The following is a 25,511-nucleotide window of genomic DNA, read 5'->3' as shown; positions in this document are numbered from 1 at the left end:
GAAGAATAATTGAGATATTCAAAGTCACAAAGCATTATAACAAAGAGCAACTATTTCCATTGGTAGAAGAGTCAGTAACCAGAGAATATAGATTTGATGTACTTGGTAAAGAGCCAAAGGTGAATTGAGAAGGATTCTTTTTATGCATCATATTATAATGATCTGGGATGCATTGTCTGAAAGGGTGATGACAACATTCAAATGGGAAATGAATTAATGTTTGAAGGGGAGAACAGCAATATGATGAAATAGGAGGGGAATGAGAATAATTAGATAGATCTTTCATAGATTGGTACAGGCAAGATGAGACAATTAGCCCCTTTCCGTGCTATAAGGAGGAGCTGGTAAGGAATGCACAATTAGTTTCATCCTCTGAAAAAGATCACAGAGATAAGACAATAATATTACTATAGTTCCTGTAGATTTGGAGTAATTAATTGATATAGCTTAGAGGCAGCACAGTGACTAGCACTGCTGCCTCACAGCGCCAGGGACCCGAGTTCGATTCCCAGCTTGGGTCAATGTCAGTGTGGAAATTGCACATTCTCCCATGTCTGCGTGGGTTTCCTCCAGGTGCTCCAGTTTCCTCCCACACTCCAAAGATGTGCGAGTTAGGTGAACTGGCCATGCTAAATTGCCCCTTAGTGTCAAGGGGACTAGATATGGTAAATGCTTGTGGTTATGGGGATAGGGCATGGCTGGAATTGTGGTCAGTGCAGACTCAATGGACCGAATGGCCTCCTTTTGCATTGTAGGAATCTATGATTCTATAAATAGTGGTTTGATAGTATAGAACTTAAGTATTGTTGAAAAAGACATTTTGTCAAAGCTTTTTATCTTGCAGTCATCAGGACAATCATAAGAATAAAGGTGAAAACAACTTTATACTGTATAAAAGGAGAGTGTTGATTGGTTGGCAGGTGGACTCCAATTGATAGAGGCATTGCCATGAAGAATGCACCAGTTAATCACCAAGCAATGTTAGAAAATTTAAATTAGACAGCTTGATTCTGGTTGATCAAGGCATTGCCCTGAGGAATAAACCAGCAAATGGCTATCGTTTATTTTGTTCAGCTAAAACAGTCCCAATTTGTGCCCATGTCCTTTCTGTCGGCAAAGAACAGAGCCTGTGTGTTAATATTTGTAGCTTCCAGTACACACAAATGCCCCATACTTTAAGTATGACTAATAATCTTAAATTGGTTGTCAGCGTAACTTTTAACACACTGAGGGTTATTTAACAAATGTTGTCCAGTCACAGAATTACATCTAATATTGGACACTGTGGGCCCTATTTTACTATTAACGCGAGCCGCGCCCGCGTCCACGCAGATGGCCACTTCACTGAAACCCGGGAATGGCCGCGATCCAAGTCGCACCCGAAACGAGTGCAACAGCGATTTAAATGCATTTGAATGCATTTCAATTGAATTAATGAACTGCCCGCCCAACTTTATCTGCATTTCCCCTTTACCGCCGCATTTGCCGATCCGGAATCGCGCCAAAATGAACCTGCTGAATAAAAGTCTGAATCGGGCGCTCCAGCTGCTGAAAAGGCACGTTCAGAACTTCCAATGGCTCTCTGACTCAGCTTAGTGGTGGGGGGTGGGGGGGGAGGGGGGAGGGAGGCCAGATTGTTGTCTGGGAGGGGGGGGGGAGGAGGAGGAGGCAGGTCAGATGTATCTCTGGTGGGGAGGGTGGGGGGGGGGGGGAAGGAGGCTCGATCGTTGTCTGGTGGTGGGCGGGAGGAGGAGGCGGGTCAGATGTTCCTCTGCAGGGGTGGGGGGGGGGGCGGGAGTGAGGTCAGATCGTTCTCTTGGGGGTTGGGAGGAGGGAGGTGGGTAAGATGTATCTCTGGTGGAGGGGGGGGGGGAAGGAGGCCCAATCACTCACAGGTGGGGGGGTGGGCAGATGGATCTCTGGTAGAGGGGGGGGGAGGGGGGTAAGGGGGTCCGCTGCCACTCTGCGGGCGATCGGTGAGGCGGAAGGGGGCAGGGGGTCACAATTGGTCTGGGTAGCGGGGGGGGGGGCAGTGTGGATAAGGGGGACATTGATGTCTGTGGGGGCCATCACTCCCACTTTTCGCTCCCGCGCCGCTTTCTCCGCTTTCTGCGGCCCTGGAGCGATGTGCTTTTTCAAATTTTTTTCCAACTGCGCATGCACAGCTCAGAGCTCCAATCGTTTCAGGGGCGCTAAGCCCCGCCCACAGCACAATTCAGTCGGATCTGAATTTAGCCGGATCTGAATTAAGCCCAGATTCAGCACTTAGAATGAAAATGGTAAAATCAGGCCCTGTGTTTTGAGTTTTGCAAGCACAGGCTGGTTGTGTACTGTTTACACCTTGGCCATTGCGAACAGCAGAAGGGATATGTTAACTGATATGATCTGACGGTCTTTGGGCCCACATGGTCTACATACCTGGCATCACACTGGCACTGAGATTCATATACCAGATTACTCATTTGTGTGACAGGCAGAATGTCTTTTTGGTTTGATAGAAACTTCTTGTTAGTATTCTTGTGATTGTACTGATGAGTGTAAGACAAAAAACTTCCACGCAATGTCCTTTTTCATCAATACACATGATATAGTTTATATTCAAATGTATTGAATACAAATCATTGAGCAGCAGCTAAACAAAAAGCAAATCATCATCACATCAGATATATGTTTAGAAATTACAGCTTGTTCTGTGCCTGTCATGAATTGAAACTCACCAACATTATAAGTCTGAAAATGAAAAATCAATGGGCAGAATTCAATTTTTCCCTGGTGGTGAGTTTGAAGGGGTGGGGGAGGGGGGGTGGGGTTATTCCCTCAGTCGGGAGGGTCCGGGGTCAGGACCCCGCCACCTTCATCCCTCCAGCCAATTAAATCCAGGGTGGGAAGGCTCGCAGATGGCCTTTCTACCAGGATGCTAATTAAGAACCTTAAAGTGGGCAGTTAAGTGGCCAAGGGTGAGAAAGTTGCCACATGGAGAGGTGGAAAAGCAAAACTGTTGTGCTTGCTTGCAGGCTTCCCTGGGGAGGTCCCCTCATTCAAAGGCATTCAGTGCCTGAGCTAGGGACCCAGCGCTGGGAATGGAGGCACGCTGAGAGCAAGCCCTTTGTTTTTTCCGCAGACCCTCTTCACCCCATCACACTCCTGCGATCCTAGTCGTTATCCTAGTCCCGCCCTTACTCACATTTGGCCTGGACATTGGTGGGTGCTTTGCCAGCAACTGCTCCCAGTGTCACTGTTGGCAATGGAAAGCTGCTGGACTCAGATTGGTTGGCAGCTCTTGGGGGTGCAGGCTTCTGCCCTCTAGGAGTATCTACTCTGGGGAAGGCCCAATGCTTTCCCATGGCCTTCCCCAATGGAGACAATGCAGGACTCCCGCCGGTTCTCCAATCAGTGGGCGAGAGCATCCTCATACGGTAGCACAGTAGTTAGCATTGCTGCCTCACAGTGCCAGGGACCTGGGTTCAATTCCAGCCTCGGGTCAGTGTATGTGTGGAGTTTGCACATTCTCCCCATGTCTGCCTGGATTTCCTCCAGCTGCTCCAGTTTCCTCCCACAGCCCAAAGATATACGGGTTGTGTAAATTGGCCGTGCTAAAATGCCCCTCAGTATCAAGGGGAATAGCAGAATAAATAATTAAGGATTAGGGCCTGGGTGAGATTATTGTTGGTGTAGGCTTGATGGGCCAAATGGCCTATTGTGGGGTTGAGGGTAAAAATCATCCAAAGTGCGAACACAAATGAGAACTAGGTGCAACCAAGAAAGTTCAATTGGGAACAGTTGAGACAATTGGGATGATTGTTATTCCTCCAGGGGTAGACACAGAAGAAACTGGGATTGGAAGGATGTAGGGTGGAGTGATGGTGAGTAATACAAGTGGTGGAACATGGCCTTTTCCTTAATGAAATTGAAGGACTTAGTGAGCCCATCTATGACAGCATGTTGGGGCTTGGCGGGTAGTAGAGAATGAGGATGTTTAAGAAGCAAGCAGTTTGGAACAAGGTGAGGTGCTTAAAGGAAAAGAAGATGCTCGGGGGATAGTGGGAGACATTAATGTGTGATTTAGCAATAGAAGGCCACATCATTTGCATCTGAGTGGGGCCAATGATGCATAGCCAGGCAGGTCTCAGTGAAGGAACAAGGTGCCACTGTCCAAAAGGTAAGTTACAATATCAATGCAATCATCCACAATGAAGACACAGAAATATCCCAAAAGCTTCTGTCTGCAAAATCTTTATTTTTAAATGGACTCTTGTCTAACACTAGATGTTAGATTTGTGCTTTAAAATAAGCTTTTTATGTCACTTTTACATAAGGTAATGAGAATCATAGAAACCCTACAGTGCAGAAAGAGGCCATTTGGCCCATCGAGTCTGCACCGATCACAGGCCCTACCCCCATATCCCTACATATTGACCCGCTAATCACTCTAACCTACCTAGGACACTCAGGGGCAATTTTAGCATGGCCAATCAACCTAACCCGCACATCTTTGGACTGTGGGAGGAAACCAGAGCACCCGGAGAAAACCCACGCAGACACGAGGAGAATGTGCAAACTCCACACAGACAGTGACCCAAGCTGGGAATCAAACCCAGGTCCCTGGAGCTGTGAAGCAGTAGTGCTAACCACTGTGCTACCGTGTCACCCAGGTTTGCTTCAACAAAGCTTCCAGCACCCATTCTAAGCTCAACAGAAGTAATTCCTCTCAAGCATCTCTTTATATTTGTAATGCTTCATCCCCAGAAATATCCTCGTGAATCAAATCTTTTCCATTGTCTTTATGTTTCGTGAAGTGACACACAATTATTACACCAATTATTTCCTTGGCGATTTCTTTAGTATATGCCAATCTTCTGCTGAACAGTGACCACTTTGGAGGAAGTTTGAGAAAGTTCTTAGCATTGTACTTCAGGGGTGCATCATCCTCCCTTGACTCCTCCTCAGCCTTTGGCAATGTTCACCACACCAGCTCAGTCGAGCTGCCCTTAATTGGTTCCAGTCCCTTCAATCTGATTGCAACCAGAGCATCTTCAAAAATGGTTTCACTTCCCAACCGTGCATCATTAAGTCTGGAGTCCAGTGAATCTAATTTAGGTCCCTTCCTCATCAGCGCAACAAATTTGTGACACCATCCACAGACATGGGGTGAGATTCCAGATACATGCCTACAACACCCAGCTTCCACTATCTCTATGTTGTCAGACAGATGTCCAGCCGCCAGTGTTGTAGGAGTTGCAATTTCCTAAAGTTAAATATTGGGAAGCCAAAGTCTTTGGTCCCGCACACACACTATTGCCTTGTGGCAAATTTCATCCCCCTGTGCAGTCAGTATCTGAGTCTGAGCCAGGCTGTTTGCAATCTCGGTGTCACAATAGAACCAGAACTGAGCTTCCAACTCCGGAGGCCACCTATCATGCCATTCTTAACATTTTGCACCCTTGAGGCGTTGAAACGACTTTCAGTATGGTGGCGTCAATGCACTCCTCAGTTAATTATTCCTCACTATATCTATCAACAATTGTGGCTAAGATCCTGACTTTATTCAGTAATATTTTTTAAAATGCAAATACATGACTGCAATGCAGGAGTGCATATGATGGAATTTTGATTGCTATTGCTTGAAACGCTAATATCTGGCAACGTTTATTCTGAAATCTTGATGGTTAATGACGCCATGTACTAAATGGGTGCTGACTGAGAAAACGAGTTTAATTTCCCAATCTACTCATTTATTTTGTATTTATTACCTAGTATTTTATTCCAATACAATAATTCACGTTATAAAAAGTGTAATTCACAAAGAGTAACATCATGCATAGTTTATAAAAACTGCTAGTGTTAAAATGGTGACTTAATATAAACTAGCAAAAATGTTTCATAAAGAACATTTATTACCCTTAAATCATAGAAGTCTTAGGACGACAGCTACCAATATCTGCATAGAAATGCTGAGCGACATACTGGGGAGTTTAAAGTTTGAATACATATAACACCCTCCAAACTGATCATTTTTTTGTTGGCGAGAACCGCTTTGGAGATTCCCTGAACAAAATGAAATGCATGCGTTCAGGCCGAGTGAATAGATGATGCATAAATGAATGAAAGCAAATCACGTTTTAATTTTCCTGTACTGCAATCAATACCTCCAGGTTTTAACATACTTAGCTGTTTGAACGAATTTTATTCTCTGCTCCTCCGCTAGTCCTGGCTACAGAAGTCTGCAAAATAACGGAGATTGACACTAACCTCTGCAACGATTGAATCCGTTCTATTTCGGAGAGAGGGACATGTTTCAGTGGCCAGCAGCCAGTAATCTGTGCCGAAAGCTAGCAGAAAGAGTAGAACTCCGAGAGCTCCAAATACCCCGGCGAAGAATAAGGCCACGCTGAGTTTCATAGTGATCCACTTCGAATATTCTATATTATTAACCGTTGTCTAATTAACTGAAGGAAGTTCCTCGGGAAGATTCCTCGCTCGTTCCCTCTCTCCCGTCTTTGCCCTGTTTTAGGAATCTGATCTTGCTGCCCTCCTCTTTGCACACGGGTGCGGCGATTCAAAAATAACCGACCTTCTTGTAACCATGAGTGGGACGTATTGTCATTCCCATGTGTATATCAGAGCAGGGGTTTAGCCAAGCCTTACTGACCTCTCCCTTTTCGTTCTGATCTCAGAAGTATTGGGATAGTGGAGAATGCAATTCACTGAGAAATTACATAGCACCTCTTTAAATAGCTGTGTGCAGTGTGTAAGACTTGTGACTAACTCCATGCCAGCACGCAGCACAATCATTTCAGAGTGTCTGATATGTGATCCTGTTACTCTGCTTGCCTCTCCAGTAGTTTGTGAATGTTTTTTAGAAACTAGAAGCAGGAGTAGGCCATTCGGCCGTTTGAGCCCGCTACACCATTCATTATGGTCAAGGCCAATCACCAAATTCAATATCCTGATTCCCCTCCCTTCCCCGCCCCCCATATCCCTTAATCCCTTTAGCCCCAAGAACTATATCTAATTTTTTCTTGAAATCACATGTTTTGGCCTCAACTACTTTCCGTGGTTGTGAATTCTACACATTCTGTGGTCCGGAAAGGAAAGAGAGGGGTTAGGAGAGCAATAGTGGTGGGGGACGCGCCGGTCAGAGGCACGGACAGGCGATTCTGTGGGTGCAAACGGGACTCCAGGATGGTAGGCTGCCTACCTGGGGCTGGGGTACTGGATGTCTCTGAGCGGACAGGAGGCATATTAAAAGGGGAGGATAAAGAAACGGATGTCATTGTACACATTGGTGCGAATGACGTAGATAGGAAGAGCAGGGGGATCCTACGAGAGCAATTCAAGGAGTTGGGAAATAGGCTAAAAAGTAGGGCCTCCAGGGTGGCAATCTCTGGGCTGCTCCCAATGCCTAGGGCCAGTGAGGCTAGGAATAGGGAGATAGTACAATTGAACGCTTGGCTAAAGGACTGGTCCAGGAGGGAGGGCTTCATATTCCTGGATCAAGAGAGGAGGGCACCTGTACAAGGACGGATCACAACTAAATTGGAAGGGCACAAATATCCTGGCTAGTTTTGCTAGTGCAGTTCGGGTGGGTTTAAACTAATATGGCAGGGGGGTGGGGATCAAAAAATTAGGTCTACAAGTGTAGAGGCTGGGGACGAGCTTGGGGCCAGGACAAGGCTGGCAAAGAAGAAGAGCACTCTGGGGGAGGATGACCTCACTGGGCCTGGAGGTCTGGAGTGCATTCACTTCAATGCAAGGAGCATAGCAGGTAAGACAGACGAACTTAGGGCCTTAATGCTTACGAGGAATTTGGATGTGGTTGCGGTGACAGAGACTTGGTTGAAAGAGCTACAGGACTGGCAGCTGAATATTCCGGGGTACAAGTGTTTTAGGCGAGACAGAGGAGGGGCCAAAAGAGGTGGGGGAGTAGCAGTATTAGTTAGAGAGCATATTACAGCGGTGCAGAGGGAGGACAATTCAGAGGGGTCATGTAACGAGTCACTGTGGGTGGAGCTCAGAAACAGGAAGGGCGCAGTCACTATGTTGGGGGTATACTACAGGCCCCCCAACAGCCCAAGGGAAGTGGAAGAACGGATATGTCAGGAGATAATGGATAGGTGCAGGAAAAATAGGGTTGTTGTAGTGGGAGAGTTCAATTTCCCTGGTATAGACTGGAAATCGCGTAGGGCTGGGAGTCTGAATGGGGGGGCATTTGTAAAATGCGTACAGGAAGGTTCTTTGGAACAATATGTAGATTGCCTGACTAGAGAGGGGGCTATACTGGACCTGGTACTAGGGAATGAGCCCGGTCAGGTCTTCAAAGTTTTGGTAGGGGAACATGTGGCAAATAGTGACCACAATTCTGTTAGCTTTAGGATAGTGATGGAAAAGGATGAGTGGTGTCCCAAGGGTAAGGTGTTGGATTGGGGGAAGGCTAACTTTAGTGGGATTAGGCAGAATTTGGCAGCTATTGATTGGCTGTTTGAGGGTAAATCCACATCTGGTATGTGGCAGTCTTTTAAGGAACAGTTGTTAGGGCTGCAGGATAGGCATGTGCCTGTAAAAAAGGATAGGAAGGGTAGGATTCGAGAATCGTGGATAACAAGGGAAATTGAGCGATTGGTCATAAAGAAAAGAGTGGCGTACGTTAGGTCCAGGCAGCTAAAAACGGAGTGAGCTCTGGAGGAATACAAAGAAAGTAGGAAAGAACTCAAACGAGGAAATAGAAGGGCAAATAGGGGTCACGAAATGTCCTTGGCAGACAGGATTAAGGAGAATTCCAAGGCATTTTATTCATACATTAGGAACAAAAGGGTTGTCAGGGAAAAAATCGGACCTCTCAGGGACAAAAGTGGGGAATTATGCTTAGAGTCCAAAGAAGTAGGGGAGATCCTAAATGAATACTTTGCCTCGGTATTCACAAAGGAGAGGGATGTGTTGACTGGGAGTGTCTCGAGGGGAGTGTTGACCCGTTAGAGAAAATCTCCATTACAAGGGAGGAAGTGTTAGGTTTTTTAGGGAATATAAAGACTGACAAATCCCCAGGGCCTGATGGAATCTATCCAAGGCTGCTCAGGGAGAGGAGAGATGAAATCACTGGGCCTCTGACGCAAATCTTTGTCTCGTCACTGGACACAGGTGAGGTCCCAGAGGATTGGAGGATAGCTGATGTGGTCCCGTTATTTAAGAAGGGTAGGAAGGATAACCTGGGAAGTTATATGCCGGTGAGCTTGACGTCCGTGGTCGGGAAGTTGTTGGAGAGGATTCTTAGAGATAGGATGTATGCGCATTTAGAAAGGAATAAACTCATTAATGATACTCAGCATGGTTTTGCGAGAGGGAGGTCATGCCTCACTAACCTGGTGGAGTTTTTTGAAGAAGTGACTAGAATGGTTGATGAGGGAAGGGCCGTGGATGTTGTCTATATGGACTTTAGTAAAGCGTTTGACAAAGTCCCTCATGGTAGGTTGGTGCAAAAGGTTGGACCTCATGGGATAAAGGGGGAGGTGGCTAGATGGGTGGAGAACTGGCTTGGTCACAGGAGACAGAGGGTGGTAGTGGAAGGGTCTTTTTCCGGCTGGAGGCCTGTGACTAGTGGTGTTCCGCAGGGCTCTGTGTTGGGACCTCTGTTTGTGATTTATATAAACGATCTGGAAGAAGGTGTAACTGGGGTGATCAGTAAGTTTGCAGACGACACGAAAATGGCTGGACTTGCAGATAGTGAGGAACATTGTCAGAGGCTACAGAAAGATATAGATAGGCTGGAAATTTGGGCAAAGAAATGGCAGATGGAGTTCAATCCAGATAAATGCCAAGTGATGCATTTTGGTAGAACTAACGTAGGGGGGAGCTATACGATAAATGGCAGAACCATAAAGGGTGTAGATACGCAGAGGGACCTGGGTGTGCAAGTCCACAGATCCTTGAAGGTGATGTCACAGGTGGAGAAGGTAGTGAATAAGGCATATGGCATGCTTGCCTTTATAGGACGGGTCATAGAGTATAAAAGCTGGGGTCTGATGTTGCAGTTGTATAGAACATTGGTTTGGCCGCATTTGGAATACTGCGCCCAGTTCTGGTCGCTACACTACCAGAAGGACGTGGAGGCTTTAGAGAGAGTGCAGAGGAGGTTTACCAGGATGTTGCCTGATATGGAGGGGCTTAGTTATGAGGAGAGATTGGGTAAACTGGGGTTGTCCTCACTGGAAAGACGGAGGATGAGGGGTGACCTAATAGAGGTGTATAAAATTATGAAAGGCATAGATAGGGTGAACGGTGGAAACTTTTTCCCAGGTCGGTGGTGACATTCACGAGGGGTCATAGGTTCAAGGTGAGAGGGGGGGAGGTTTAACACGGATATCAGAAGGACGTATTTTACATAGAGGGTGGTGGGGACCTGGAATGTGCTGACGGGCAAGGTGGTGGAGGCGGACACACTGGGAACGTTTAAGACTTATCCAGATAGCCACATGAATGGAGTGGGAATGGAGGGATACAAAAGAATGGTCTAGTTTGGACCAGGGAACAGCGCGGGCTTGGAGGGCCGAAGGACCTGTTCCTGTGCTGTATTGTTCTTTGTTCTTTGTTCTTTATTCACCGCTCTCTGGGTGAAGAAATTTCTCCTCACCTCAGTTCTAAAGAGTTTACCCCTTATCCTCAAACTATGACCTAGTTCTGAGATTCTTTAAGATGCTGGTGATATAGAACATTACAGCGCAGTACAGGCCCTTCGGCCCTCGATGTTGCGCCGACCAGTGAAACCAATCTAAAGCCCCTCGAATCTACACTATTCCAATATCATCCATATGTTTATCCAATAACCATTTGAATGCTCTTAATGTTGACGAGTCCACCACTGCTGCAGGCAGGGCATTCCACGCCCTTACTACTCTCTGAGTAAAGAACCTACCTCTAACATCTGTCCTATATCTCTCACCCCTCAATTTAAAGCTATGTCCCCTCGTGCTAGCCATCACCATCCGAGGAAAAAAGCTCTCACTATCCACCCTATCTAATCCTCTGATCATCTTGTATGCCTCTATTAAGTCACCTCTTAACCTTCTTCTCTCTAACGAAAACAACCTCAAGCTCCTCAGCCTTTCCTCATACGATTTTCCCACCATACCAGGCAACATCCTCGTAAATCTCCTCTGCACCCTTTCCAACACTTCCACATCTTTCCTATAATACGGCGATCAGAACTGTACGCAATCCTCCAAATGCGGCCGCACCAGAGTTTTGTACAGTTGCAGCATGACCTCTTGGCTCCGAAACTCAATCCCTCTACTAATAAAAGCTAACACACCATACGCCTTCTTAACAACCCTATCAACCTGGGTGCCAACTTTCAGGGATCTATGCACATGGACACCCAGATCCCTCTGTTCATCCACAATACCAAGTATCTTATAGGAGGGTAACCACAATGATAACTTATATTTATATATAGCGCCTTCAACACAATGAAACATTGCAAAACAAAGTAGGACACAGAGCCACCTGAGCAGATATTACGTTAAATCATCAAAAGCTTTGTCAAAACAACAAAGGTTTGTATTTTCATTGTGCCGGGAGACTCTGCGTACCTTTAAAAATGGTGGAGGAGATCCAATTCCAGGATTCCCAACCCTATTCCCAAAATGCCTCATTTCCATCCGCATGGGATAAGTGAGCATGATGGCGTGGGTTGTGAGCCCACACTCTACGTGCCCAAAATGGCAGGCCCTATTGTGAGGATCGACATTTCTTAGTGTCCACAATTTTCATGGCGTCCAACCAAGCATTTCAAGGACTCATGGATTAGGACCCCTCAGATCATAGTGTGGATGAGAGAATGATGTGAAAGGGAAATTCAAAAGGTCTTACCCATATCCCCCATGTCAACCTATGCCTCTCTTACCCACCATGTCAACCTATGAAACTTACATTCCCGTTCACCCAGTATACATTCTGTACAGAACCAATGAACCCTATAGTAACAGTGGCATGTGTGGGAAAGCTTCCTATTTTTCATAAGATTCATTCATAACTTTCTTTTTAAAAACTGTTGTCCTTGAGCCCTAGAAAAATATCTATCAACTCGACCTTTAGCTGTTTACACCTCTTCATATTGTGTAAATTAACATTGTGCAATTGACCAAATAGATTTAAAAGAAAGATCAAAGCAAAAGTTTTGCCTGGGCACGGCTGTTTCAGTAAGAAGTCTCACAACACCAGGTTAAAGTCCAACAGGTTTATTTGGTAGTACAAGCCACAAGCTTTCAGAGCTCTGCTCCTTCATCAGGTGGGTGGGAGTTCTGTTCACAAACAGGGCACATAAAGCCACAAACTCAATTTACAAAATAATGGTTGGAATGCGAGTCTTTACAGGTAATCAAGTCTTAAAGGTACAGACAATGTGAGCGGAGAGAGGGTTAAACACAGGTTAAAGAGATGTTTATTGTTTCCAGCCAGGACAGTTAGTGAGATTTTGCAAGCCCAGGCAAGTCATGGGGGTTACAGATAGTGTGACATGAATCCAAGCTCCCGGTTGAGGCCGTCCTCATGTGTGCGGAACTTGGCTATCAGTTTCTGCTCAGTGATTCTGCGTTATCGTGTGTTGTGAAGGCTGCCTTGGAGAACGCTTACCCGAAGATCAGAAGCTGAATGCCCGTGACTGCTGAAGTGTTCCCAACAGGAAGAGAACAGTCCTGCCTGGTGATTGTCGAGTGGTGTTCATTCATTCGTTGTCGTAGCGTCTGCATGGTCTCCCCAATGAACCATGCCTCGGCACATCCTTTCCTGCAGCGTATCAGGTAGACAACGTTGGCCGAGTTGCAAGAGTATGTACCGTGTACCTGGTGGATGGTGTTCTCACGTGAGATGATGGCATCCGTGTCGATGATCCGGCACGTCTTGCAGAGGTTGCTGTGGCAGGGTTGTGTGGTGTCGTGGTTACTGTTCTCCTGAAGGCTGGGTAGTTTGCTGCGGACAATGGTCTGTTTAAGGTTGTGCAGTTGTTTGAAGGCAAGAAGTGGGGGTGTGGGGATGGCTTTGGCGAGATGTTCGTCTTCATCGATGACATGTTGAAGGCTCCGGAGAAGATGTCGTAGCTTCTCCGCTCCGGGGAAGTATTGGACGACGAAGGGTACTCTGTTCGCTGTGTCCCGTGTTTGTCTTCTGAGGAGGTCGGTGCGGTTTTTCGCTGTGGCGCGTCGGAACTGTCGATCGATGAGTCGTACGCCATATCCTGTTCTTATGAGGGCATGTTTCAGCGTCTGGAGGTGTCTGTTGCGATCCTCCTCATCTGAGCAGATCCTGTGTATACGGAGGGCTTGTCCGTAGGGGATGGCTTCTTTAACGTGTTTAGAGTGGAAGCTGGAGAAGTGGAGCATCGTGAGGTTATCCATGGGCTTGCGGTACAGTGAAGTGCTGAGGTGACTGTCCTTGATGGAGATGCGTGTGTCCAAGAATGCAACCGATTCCGGAGAGTAGTCCATGGTGAGTCTGATGGTGGGATGGAACTTGTTGATGTCATCATATAGTTGTTTCGGTGATTGTTCACCATGAGTCCAAAGGAAGAAAATGTCATCGATATATCTCGTGTATAGCATTGGTTGAAGGTCCTGTGCGGTGAAGAGGTCTTGTTCGAACCTGTGCATCAAGATGTTGGCATATTGAGGTGCAAATTTGGTCCCCATGGCTGTTCCATGTGTCTGGATGAAGAACTGGTTGTTGAAGGTGAAGACATTGTGGTCCCATCGACACCGCAAACCATCGACACCGCAAACTGCCGGCTGCAAGTGGAGGGGATCTCCAAGAAGATCGCGCATATCGACACAGACATCAAGTTTCTACAAAGATGCAAGAAAGCAGACAAGATACCGAAAGGACTACAGATCACGAACCCACTCCGATCAACCTATAACACAGACTACGCTGAGAGACTTTGCCATCGCACCTCTCTCACTCCTCAACCACCTCATACACCAGCTCTACAGCAAACGCTGCATCCTGGAAACCAAGGTAGAGTCCATATTCTCAACTTGCGCTCAGGATGCAGACCAGCTGCGAAACTCTGCCAAGCAGACGAGACAAAGGAACTACGCCATCTACATGCACACCAAGAACAGGAAACTTGAGAAACTCGGCATCACCACCAGCAGCTACCAAGCCTTCCCTGGTACCACACTAGAAAATAGTACCACTGCAGGGAAATCCATTGTCAACTTGTTGGACTACACACTTCAACCAGATGAAATCGAAGTTCTCAGCCGAGGACTCAATTTCTGTCCCCGTCAGTCTCGCAGTGGACACAGAGGATTTCATCAGGCGAATGAGGCTGCGGGAGTTCTTCCACAAACCCCAAGAGACTAACGGCGAACACAATGAAACAGCCAATGAACTGGAACAGCCGACAGAGAGATCCGCAGTGCAGCAACCGAAGAGGAAAGAGTCAAATTGGTATCCTCCGGAAGGCCGCTGCCCTCGACTTGACATGTATGCCCAAGCGGTCAGGAGGTGCATCAATGCCAGATTCATCAGCCACACTCACAAGACAGCCCCGAATGTCGCCCAAGTACAATGCAACATCATCTGTGCTCTCAAGATCAACCACAACATTGTCATCAAACCAGCAGACAAAGGAGGGGCCACCGTCATGCTGAACAGAATGGATTACTGCAAAGAAGTGTACCGACAACTGAACAACGAGGAAAACTACAGACAATTACCCGCAGATCCGGCCAAAGAACACAGCCGTCAACTCAACAGACTGATCAAGACCTTTTGATCCGGACCTTCAGAGCACCCTCCGTGCTCTCATCCCATGTACTCCCCGCATTGGAGATCTCTACTGCTTCCCGAAGATACACAAGGCCAACACACCGGCCGTCCCATTGTATCGGGCAATGGGACCCTGTGTGAGAACCTCTCCGGCTACGTCGAGGGCATCCTGAAACCCATTGTACAAAGAACCCCCAGCTTTTGTCACGACACTACAGACTTCCTACAGAAACTCAGCACACATGGAGCAGTTGAATCAGGAGCACTCCTCGTCACAATGGATGTCTCGGCACTCTACACCAGCATCCCCCACGACAATGGCATTGCTGCAACTGCCTCCATACTCAACGCCAACAACTGCCAATCTCCACATGCAATTTTACAACTCATCCGCTTCATCCTGGACCACAATGTCTTCACCTTCAACAACCAGTTCTTCATCCAGACACATGGAACAGCCATGGGGACCAAATTTGCACCTCAATATGCCAACATCTTGATGCACAGGTTCGAACAAGACCTCTTCACTGCACAGGACCTTCAACCGATTCTATACACTAGATACATCGATGACATTTTCTTCCTTTGGACTCATGGTGAACAATCACCGAAACAACTATATGATGACATCAACAAGTTCCATCCCACCATCAGACTCACCATGGACTACTCTCCGGAATCGGTTGCATTCTTGGACACACGCATCTCCATCAAGGACAGTCATCTCAGCACTTCACTGTACCGCAAGCCCACGGATAACCTCACGATGCTCCACTTCTCCAGCTTCCACCCTAAACACGTTAAAGAAGACATCCCCTACGGACAAGTCCTCCGTATACACAGGATCTGCTCAGATGAGGAGGATCGAAATAGACACCTACAGATGCCCTCATAAGAACAGGATATGGCGCTCGACTCATCGATCGACAGCTCCGACGCGCCACAACGAAAAACCGCACCGACCTCCTCAGAAGACAAACACGGGACACGGCGGACAGAACACCCTTCGTCGTCTGTACTCCCCCGGAGCGGAGAAGCTACGACATCTTCTCCGGAGCCTTAAACATGTCATCGATGAAGACGAACATCTCGCCAAGACCATCCCCACACCCCCACTTCTTGCCTTCAAACAATCGCACAGCCTCAAAAGACCATTGTCCACAGCAAACTACCCAGCCTTCAGGAGAACAGTGACCATGACACCACACAACCCTGCTACAGTAATCTCTGCAAGATGTGCCGGATCATCGACACGGATGCCATCATTTCATGTGAGAACACCATCCACCAGGTACACGGTACATACTCTTGTGACTTAGCCAACATGGTCTACCTGATACGCTGCAGGAAAGGATGTCCCGAGGCATGGTACACTGGGGAGACCATGCAGACGCTACGACAATGGATGAATGGACACCGCTCAACAATCACCAGGCAGGAGTGTTCCCTTCCTGTCAGGAATACTGCAGCAGTCAAGGGCATTTAGCCTCTGATCTTTGGGTAAGTGTTCTCCAAAGCGGTCTTCACGACACACGACAACGTAGAAACGCTGACCAGAAACTGATAGCCAAGTTCCGCAGAAATGAGGATGGCCTCAACCGGGATCTTGGGGTCATGTCACAAAATCTGTAACTCCCATGACTTGCCTGGACTTGCAAAATCTCATTAACTGTCCTGGCTGGAGACAATACACATCTCTTTAACCTGTGCTTCACCCTCTCTCCACTCACATTGTCTGTACCTTTAAGACTTGATTACCTGTAAAGACTCGCATTCCAACCATTATTTTGTAAATTGAGTTTGTGTCTTTCCATGCCCTGTTTGTGAACAGAACTCCCACTCACCTGATGAAGGAACAGCGCTCCAAAAGTTTGTGGCTTGTACTACCAAATAAACCTGTTGGACTTTAACCTGGTGTTGTGAGACTTCTTACTGTGCTTACCCCAGTCCAACGCCGGCATCTCCACATCACGGCTGTTTCACCAGACTAATGGATGTCTGGGCTCTCAGCCAAAAATATTCATGTGTTGTAGACACACTCAGTGCTGCTGGGAAGGGAATTCCAGGATTTTAACCCAGCAACAGTGAAACAATGATAATATAGTTCCAAGTCAGGGTGCTGCATGGCTTAAGGGAAACATGTAGGTGGTGGTGTTCCTATGTGTTTGTTGCCCTTGTCCTTCTCAGTGATAGTGGTTTCAGGTCTGGATGAAGCTATTAAAGGATGCTTCACACGTTGCTGCAGTGTATCTTGCAGGTGGTACACACTACTCCTGCTGTGGCATTGGTGGCGGAGAGAGTGAATGCTTAAATTGTTGGATCAAATGGGCTGCTTTGTCCTGGATGGTGTTGCGCTTCTTGAGTGTTGTTGGAGTTGCGCTCATCCAGGCAAGTGCAAAGTATTCCATTCCTGATGTGTGCTTTTTAGATGGAGGACAGGCTTTGAGGAGTCAGAATTTCCAATCTCTGACTTGCTTTTGTAAGTATCATGGGGCACTACATGCAGTCTCACAATGTTTACAATTCAGCCTTCGCTATGTCGGATTCCCACTTCACACTCAATCATTCTGGTCCTTAAGTCCCATTCATCAGCAGCCCTATTCCATTTGAAATCCCCAGGTATGGTTACCACTGACAAGGCCACATCAATGAATCCTTTCTCATTCAGATTACAATCGTCCAGGTGACACAGAATCTGCAGAGACTCCCTTCTCTGACTTCTGTAAACAGCCTGGTCAGCTCGAGCAACACTGACCAGCAACAACGGGTACTATCCAATTCACAATCCCTTGCCTTCCTGTTTTCAGTTCTCTGGTCTTTCTAACTGTATAGCACAGCCTTTGCTCTATTCTCAGAGGCATGTTTCTACACCATAACCTGTTCGAAGACTCTGTTTCATTCAGAGAGAACCTTGCTTTTTCTCTTTACCTGAATTCGCAGTATGTTTTTTACTGTCAGATAGAAAATATAGGCTGACACCCAACCCCACTGCAATTAGCTTCCTATTCACCCTTTGCCTCTTAGCCATTTATCCCCATGGCAACCCCAGGTCACATGGTAATTTCATGAAAGCTAATGATGTCAAAATCAGGAAACCAATTAACCCACTTTTTGAATATTTTTCAGTCTGCTTTGGTCTTAAAGGAACATTTCACAAATGAAAATGCAGGCTTTTAAGAGCATATAATCTTTAAGTATATATCAACTTCCTTTTTGAAAATAACTGTTAAATCTGTTTTATATTATCCTTTCAGGTAGATTGTTATTCAGAAATGCTGGGGTGAAGTTTAAAGAAGAAGGTGAGAGAAGGACAAGACACCTTTGAGATATGCCCCAGTTTAGGTTATCACCCATAGGTATGATACTGAGTTCCAATCGAATGGGTTTGGGGGTGGGGGCGCTGTGGGAAGACATGAAGCCACTAAATAGACAGGAGTGATTATTAACAGGATTTGGATGAAGAAGTCACAATGCAGTGATGTGTATTTCCAATGCATTCAGAGTTCAGGTTTCCAACCAGAGCCTGAACTGAGTAACCTGAGCTCTCAGTGATGCTGTGGGAATTCTTTTGTTACAATGCTTACTTTGAAGTCAACCATCAAACTGCAAACCAGCAGATCCCACACCTTGCAAAATTAGATGTCTGGCTATTATTTTCTTCAACCATTTTTCTTAATGATTCAGCAATAGGAGACATTAATCTTGTTGGTTCCATATTCTGTCAAGCTGCAAGTTAACATTTACTGACTTAATTTCTGAATGAATGAATGGACGGACAGAAAAAAGACCCTCCAGAATAGATGCTTTTCATTAAGTAAGTCAGCAGATTTAACAGCTACATGCATTGGTTATCAATGTCATAGAAACAATGGAATTCCCTTTGAAGTACAGTTGGCTTAAGCCACATTAAAAATCTGCTTTATTCTCTCTGCGAAACAATACAACATAAAAGACAAAAATTCAATCCAGAAATTATTGTGTTTTATGTTGTATAATTGCGTCCTCCATATCATTTATGAGAAGTGGATGGTCTACAAGATTCTTGTACATATATTATTGGCTGTGTTCTATTATAAAGTTATTTTACATCTCACTTCCATAATTTGCCATGATGGAGGAAGAGCATTTGGCCCATTCTAGCTCATCTATTGAAGTTTGAAGGCAGCATGGTGGCACAGTGGTTAGCGCTGCTGCCCCACAGCACCAGGGACCCAGGTTCGATTTCTGGCTTGGGTCATTGTCTGTGTGAAGTTTGCACGTTTTTCCTGCGTCTACGTGAGTTTCCTCCGGGTGCTCCGGTTTCCTCCCACAGTCCAAAAGACGAGCTGGTTAAGTGGATTGGCCATGCTAAATTCTCCTTCAGTGTACCTGAACAGGTGCCAGTGTGGGGCAACATAGGAATTTTCACAGTAATTTCATTGGAGTGTTAATTTAAGCCTACTTGGGAGACTAATAAATATATATTTTTTAAATGCCTTAATTGTGTTATCCAGTTGTTTCTAAAATGGCTCTGCATTATTTGACTATGTTGAGTAGAGGTACTAAGATTCCTAGTTCTCTTTCATAGTTATTTTATCACTATTCCTTACCACTACAGAATATGTAAGTCAGCCATCCTATGAGTAGTAATTTATAATTGGCCATATTAAATATCATCCATTTACAAGTTTAGTCTGACTTCTTTTGTAATTTCTAGGCTGCTACCTCCCTCCTAGTTTGCTTTGAGTTTCTGAATTCAAATTGTCAACATAAATTGGGAGCAGTAGTGATATCAATACAGATGTCAAGACACCCAATTTAGCATTCCTCCAGACTCCATGGAAAAAGTTTGGATAGTTGTCTCTCAGGCTGCTCTTTTCCCAAATATGAAAATCTGTTAATACCCCGTTCCCACCAAGGATTTAAATGATTGCCGGTCTAGTGGCCTCTGGGCTGCTTAATCTTCATAGGCTGAAAGCCGGCAAGCTGTCTATGGATGCCATTTCTGGACAGACAGCTGGCCATTAAAATGGATCATGTCTCCCATTGCAGTTTCTGGAAGCTTCCCACCTGGGAGCTAAAATTTCTCCTTCAGCATCGTGCATACATATTTTATTTCTTTGAATTCTATCATTATGCACTTACCGCTTCTGCCCTTTTAGCACTTCCTGATTCTGTCTTTTCCTATCCTTGTGGTCATTGAGTGTTTCCTTCTCCTTCTTAAATGAGTTCATTTGAATATCTTTCGGTTCTGAACCATGTTTTCTCAATGGTTGCTGCATGAATTGGTAAGTTTCCAGCACATTCTGTTACATTTATAATGCATTCTTTCTCAATTCAGCAATACAAGGCATGATATAGTAATGCTGTGTCATTAATTACATTGTTACGTGTTAAATTCTTTACTACTGAGGGGTATCCTCAAGAACTCACTCCACAGACAGGCGTCAGGGAACATAGGTATTTATTGCAATCTTACTCATTCCACATTCCAAACAACTGCCCTCTGAGTGGTTTCCAGGCAGATCACCCCACTACCCAGGGTCATCTGACCCATTCCCTTAAAGGCACTATATCCCAACATGCATAACATTACTCACACTCAGTAAACTTTCTTGCATACTACTTCAGCAGATAATTCACTTGTTTCTTCTACACTACTTAGAAACATTTTTTTAAGTTTAAAGTTTATTTGTTAGTGTCACAAATAGGGTTATATTAACACTGCAATGAAGTTATTGTGAAAATCCCCTAATCGCCACACTCCAGCGCCTGTTCAGGTACACTTAGAGAGAATTTAGCACAGCCAATTCATCTAGCCAGCATGTCTTTCGGAATGTGGGAAGAAACCGAAGCACCCGGAGGAAACACGAGGAGAACGCACGGACTCCACACATACAGTGACCCAAGCCGGGAATTGAATCCAGGTCCCTGGCGACGTGAGGCAGCAGTGCTAATCACTGAGCCACTGTGCCGCCCAACGCTGTCAACCTTCAGTTTGCATAGGCAATGGAGAGTTCTGATTGCTCATCCATTTTAAATTCCACTATTAACAAAATATTCCATTTCATTTGAAAAACAAGAATATGTAATAAAACTAATGATTAAAGCACTCAGAATTCCATAATATTCAGATAGATTTGTCACAATTATGGCACATTTTACACATGATAGCCACAATACGCCTTTATAAAGTAACACTGATAACTGTAATTAGCAGGAATATGTTTGAATCGCCTTTATTACCCACCCCTTGTGAACTTGTGCATTCTCCAAAGAGATGCACATAAATGCCAGTATATCCAATTCCATTGTAAATGTGACTGCCCTTACTGTCAAAAATAGGATAATTATTACCACAATGAATTCTGATCCATCCTTATGATTCAAGGTGAACTTTCAATAGAAACAGTTGACATATGAATTTTAATTAACAAAATTAAGTGGTGTTTGTAATGATACCAACAAGTACTTTTAACCAAAAGATGGACTTTCTATTCCCGTTAATATGAAGATACTTAAGAATTCCATAGTCTCTTGTTTCCAATTCTTGAATTCCAAATTTAATTGACAATGAAGTATTGCTATTAATATCAGTAAGTGAAGGACATTGTGTATAGATAAAATGTACACTACTCAATCTAAAACATTTAGGCAGCGACAACAGCAATGCGCATTTATATGGTGCCTTGGTGTATAAACAACCACAAACCAATTTAACAATTATTGCTCAGTTACAGAAGCCAAAGGTCTGAAATTTAAGTCCTTTCAATTGCTCATCATTTTGATTGTTAGCCAAGTACATTCACACTGTAACCTCTTTGGTCAAGAAATCTATTATTTGGAAATACCATTTATCCTAACATTTTAGTACAGTATTATGAAGCAGAAACATAGAAGTGATATGGCTCAGGTCAGAAACTCCAAAGTGTTTTATGAAACCTGCCTGAATCATAAGTTTTGCATTTTGAATTTGGCTAGGATAAACCTGATATGTTCCACTTCAGGTGTGACTCGAAAGACCCACTAGGGAGCTTTTGTCAAACAAAGTTTATTTAAGAATATAGTTAACATGTATGTTAAGAAAATTAGCAAGAACTTTTATCAATTACAAACAGGAAACAAAACAACCACTATAATGTATAACCTTTAACAAAGATATCTAATGTGTTCCAGTCAAACCAAAACCCTTGCCATAGACAAACCCTTTTAATAGGTTCAATGCAGCAAACCTATTGCTCACATGATAATGGAAATTGAGTCCTTTAGTTGAAGTCTCCAGTTCTCTGGATTCACTCCAAACAGTTTGAAGACAAGACAGCTTCCCAAAACACCGGAGGGACTCTGGTCCAGCCCCCAACAACATCAGATTTTCACCCTTCAGGAAAACAAGATCTTGTTTTCAGCTAACCAACAGAATTTTCAAAACAACAGGGAGAGAGGGAAAACACTTTTTAGCTTATTGGCCCTTCTAAAACTAAAATTCAAACATGCAGCTCCAAACTGAAAATGGAAACAAAACTGTCCAAAAACACATGACCATCCTCCTAACAATGCAGGATTGTAAAACTAATCAGATCTTAAAGATACAGGAGGTCATTGTCTGTATCTTTAAGACCTGGTTGGCTGTAGAGATTCGCATTCTAATCAGTATTCTGTAACTTGATTTTGTGTCTCTGTATGCCCTGTTCGAGAGCAGATATCCACTCCATCTGACGAAGGAGCAGCGCTCCGAAAGCTAATGGCATTTGCTACCAAATAAACCTGTTGGACTTTAACCTGGTGTTGTTAAAACGCTTACTGTGTTTACCCCAGTCCAACGCTGGCATCTCCACATCATGACAAATTGTACCACAGCAGCTGAGACAAGTCATACATCCAAACAATCAACAATATTCGAATTAAAACAATACACAATAATCTTTAAAAAAAGTCAGTTCATTCTATCTCCCTGTAACAGATCCTTTAAAAAAGCCTAGGATCGGGATCTGCGTCTTTGCCAAAAACCTCTTCCTTGGGCTATATCTATATACAGTTTCATTGAGATTTCTCCATTAGTTTTTGAGATATGTGGTTTACAAACAAACTAACAGGAGTGAAAACATTACCCCTGCTGAATTTCAGTCATGGAGTTAATAAAATGGCAGTTTCCACACCTATATACAGTAACTCACAGTAAAAGGATAACTGCTTTTGTGAAACACAGGCAGAGATAGACATACAAGAGAGATGCTGCTGTGGATAAGCAGGATGTGTGTAAGAATTTGTTTTCTATTCAAAGCAAAAGGAACAGAACAGAGGGACTTTGGAGTTTAAGGAGTTGTCGAATCAAGCCTTGCTAGTAGAAATCAGATCTAAATGACTCAAACTGAGTGGAATGACTTTTGAAGGACCCTGGAAGTTGCAACTTAACATAATAGAGAGAAGTGAGCCTGCTGGAGAGTCAGGAATTACACCACTTGTTCCTACAATGACACACATGCTAGAAGTGCAGTATACAGTGAAAGGGGTTGTGAGAAATAACTCAATTGCCTTAGTTAGCTGATGCAGAAGTGCCTTTTCTTCACTTTGGTACATTAGTTGCTTGTTTCGTACTCTTTGATTTATGTTGAACATAGTTTGTTATGGTTCAACAAAGAAGTCATGCCAAGAGCAGCACCAGGCACTGTTAAAAATGAGTTAACCTGGTGAAGCTACAACATACATGTGTGCCAAACAAGCTGAGCAGCAAGTGATAGACAGAGCTATGGGACTCTACAAGCAATGGATCAGACCTAAACTCTGCAGTCTTCATCCAATCCAGTCGGGAAACATGGTGAACAGTTAAGCAAATCATTGGGGGAGGATGCTCCACAAATATCTCCATTCTCAATGATGGAGGAGCCCAGCACATCTGTGCAAAAGATAAGGCTGAAGAATTTGCAACAATCTTCAGCCAGAAATGAACAAAGAACAAAGAACAATACAGCACAGGAACAGGCACTTTGGCCCTCCAAGCCCGCACCGCTCCCTGGTCCAACCAGACCATTCTTTTGTATCCCTCCATTCCCACTCCATTCATGTGGCTATCTGGATAAGTCTTAAACGTTCCCAGTGTGTCCGCCTCCACCACCTTGCCCGTCAGCACATTCCAGGTCCCCACCACCCTCTATGTAAAATACGTCCTTCTGATATCCGTGTTAAACCTCCCCCCCTCTCACCTTGAACCTATGACCCCTCGTGAATGTCACCACCGACCTGGGAAAAAGTTTCCACCGTTCACCCTATCTATGCCTTTCATAATTTTATACACCTCTATTAGGTCACCCCTCATCCTCCGTCTTTCCAGTGAGGACAACCCCAGTTTACCCAATCTCTCCTCATAACTAAGCCCCTCCATATCAGGCAACATCCTGGTAAACCTCCTCTGCACTCTCTCTAAAGCCTCCACGTCCTTCTGGTAGTGTAGCGACCAGAACTGGGCGCAGTATTCCAAATGCGGCCAAACCAATGTTCTATACAACTGCAACATCAGACCCCAGCTTTTATACTCTATGACCCGTCCTATAAAGGCAAGCATGCCATATGCCTTATTCACTACCTTCTCCACCTGTGACATCACCTTCAAGGATCTGTGGACTTGCACACCCAGGTCCCTCTGCGTATCTACACCCTTTATGGTTCTGCCATTTATCGTATAGCTCCCCCCTACATTAGTTCTACCAAAATGCATCACTTGGCATTTATCTGGATTGAACTCCATCTGCCATTTCTTTGCCCAAATTTCCAGCCTATCTATATCTTTCTGTAGCCTCTGACAATGTTCCTCACTATCTGCAAGTCCAGCCATTTTCGTGTCGTCTGCAAACTTACTGATCACCCCAGTTACACCTTCTTCCAGATCGTTTATATAAATCACGAACAGCAGAGATCCCAATACAGAGCCCTGCGGAACACCACTAGTCACAGGCATCCAGCCAGACAAAGACCCTTCCACTACCACCCTCTGTCTTCTGTGACCAAGCCAGTTCTCCACCCATCTAGACACCTCCCCCTTTATCCCATGAGATCCAACCTTTTGCACCAACCTACCATGAGGGACTTTGTCAAACGCTTTACTAAAGTCCATATAGACATCATCCACGGCCCTTCCCTCGTCAAGCATTCTAGTCACTTCTTCAAAAAACTCCACCAGGTTAGTGAGGCATGACCTCCCTCTCACAAAACCATGCTGACTATCGTTAATGAGTTTATTCCTTTCTAAATGCGCATACATCCTATCTCTAAGAATCCTTTCCATCAACTTCCCTACCACGGACGTCAAGCTCACCGGCCTATAATTTCCCGGGTTATCCTTTCTACCCTTCTTAAATAACGGGACCACATTAGCTATCCTCCAATCCTCTGGGACCTCACCTGTGTCCAGTGACGAGACAAAGATTTGCGTCAGAGGCCCAGCGATTTCATCTCTCGTCTCTCTGAGCAGCCTTGGATAGATTCCATCAGGCCCTGGGGATTTGTCAGTCTTTATATTCCCTAAAAAACCTAACACTTCCTCCCTTGTAATGGAGATTTCCGCTAACGGGTCAACACTCCCCTCCGAGACACTCCCAGTCAACACATCCCTCTCCTTTGTGAATACCGAGGCAAAGTATTCATTTAGGATCTCCCCTACTTCTTTGGGCTCTAAGCATAATTCCCCACTTTTGTCCCTGAGAGGTCCGATTTTTTCCCTGACAACCCTTTTGTTCCTAACGTATGAATAAAATGCCTTGGGATTCTCCTTAATCTTG

General features: G+C 45.0%; 1 protein-coding gene across 1 annotated transcript in view; it reads right to left on the bottom strand.

The window, feature by feature from the left end:
* LOC144499684 (transmembrane protein 182-like) overlaps nt 1-6,800 on the bottom strand; it is a 42,532-nt gene extending 35,732 nt beyond the window's left edge. The window contains exon 1 of the mRNA XM_078221956.1: nt 6,250-6,800. Coding sequence (XP_078078082.1) covers nt 6,250-6,399 — 150 coding nt within the window. The 5' untranslated portion in view covers nt 6,400-6,800. The remainder of the gene's footprint in view (nt 1-6,249) is intronic.
* Between the last annotated feature and the right edge of the window lie 18,711 nt (nt 6,801-25,511).

The sequence above is a fragment of the Mustelus asterias genome, chromosome 10 (assembly GCF_964213995.1).
Source record: "Mustelus asterias chromosome 10, sMusAst1.hap1.1, whole genome shotgun sequence".
NCBI lineage: Eukaryota > Metazoa > Chordata > Chondrichthyes > Carcharhiniformes > Triakidae > Mustelus > Mustelus asterias.
Note: the sequence above shows the minus strand (reverse complement) of the source record. Positions and strands in the feature narration are given on the sequence as shown.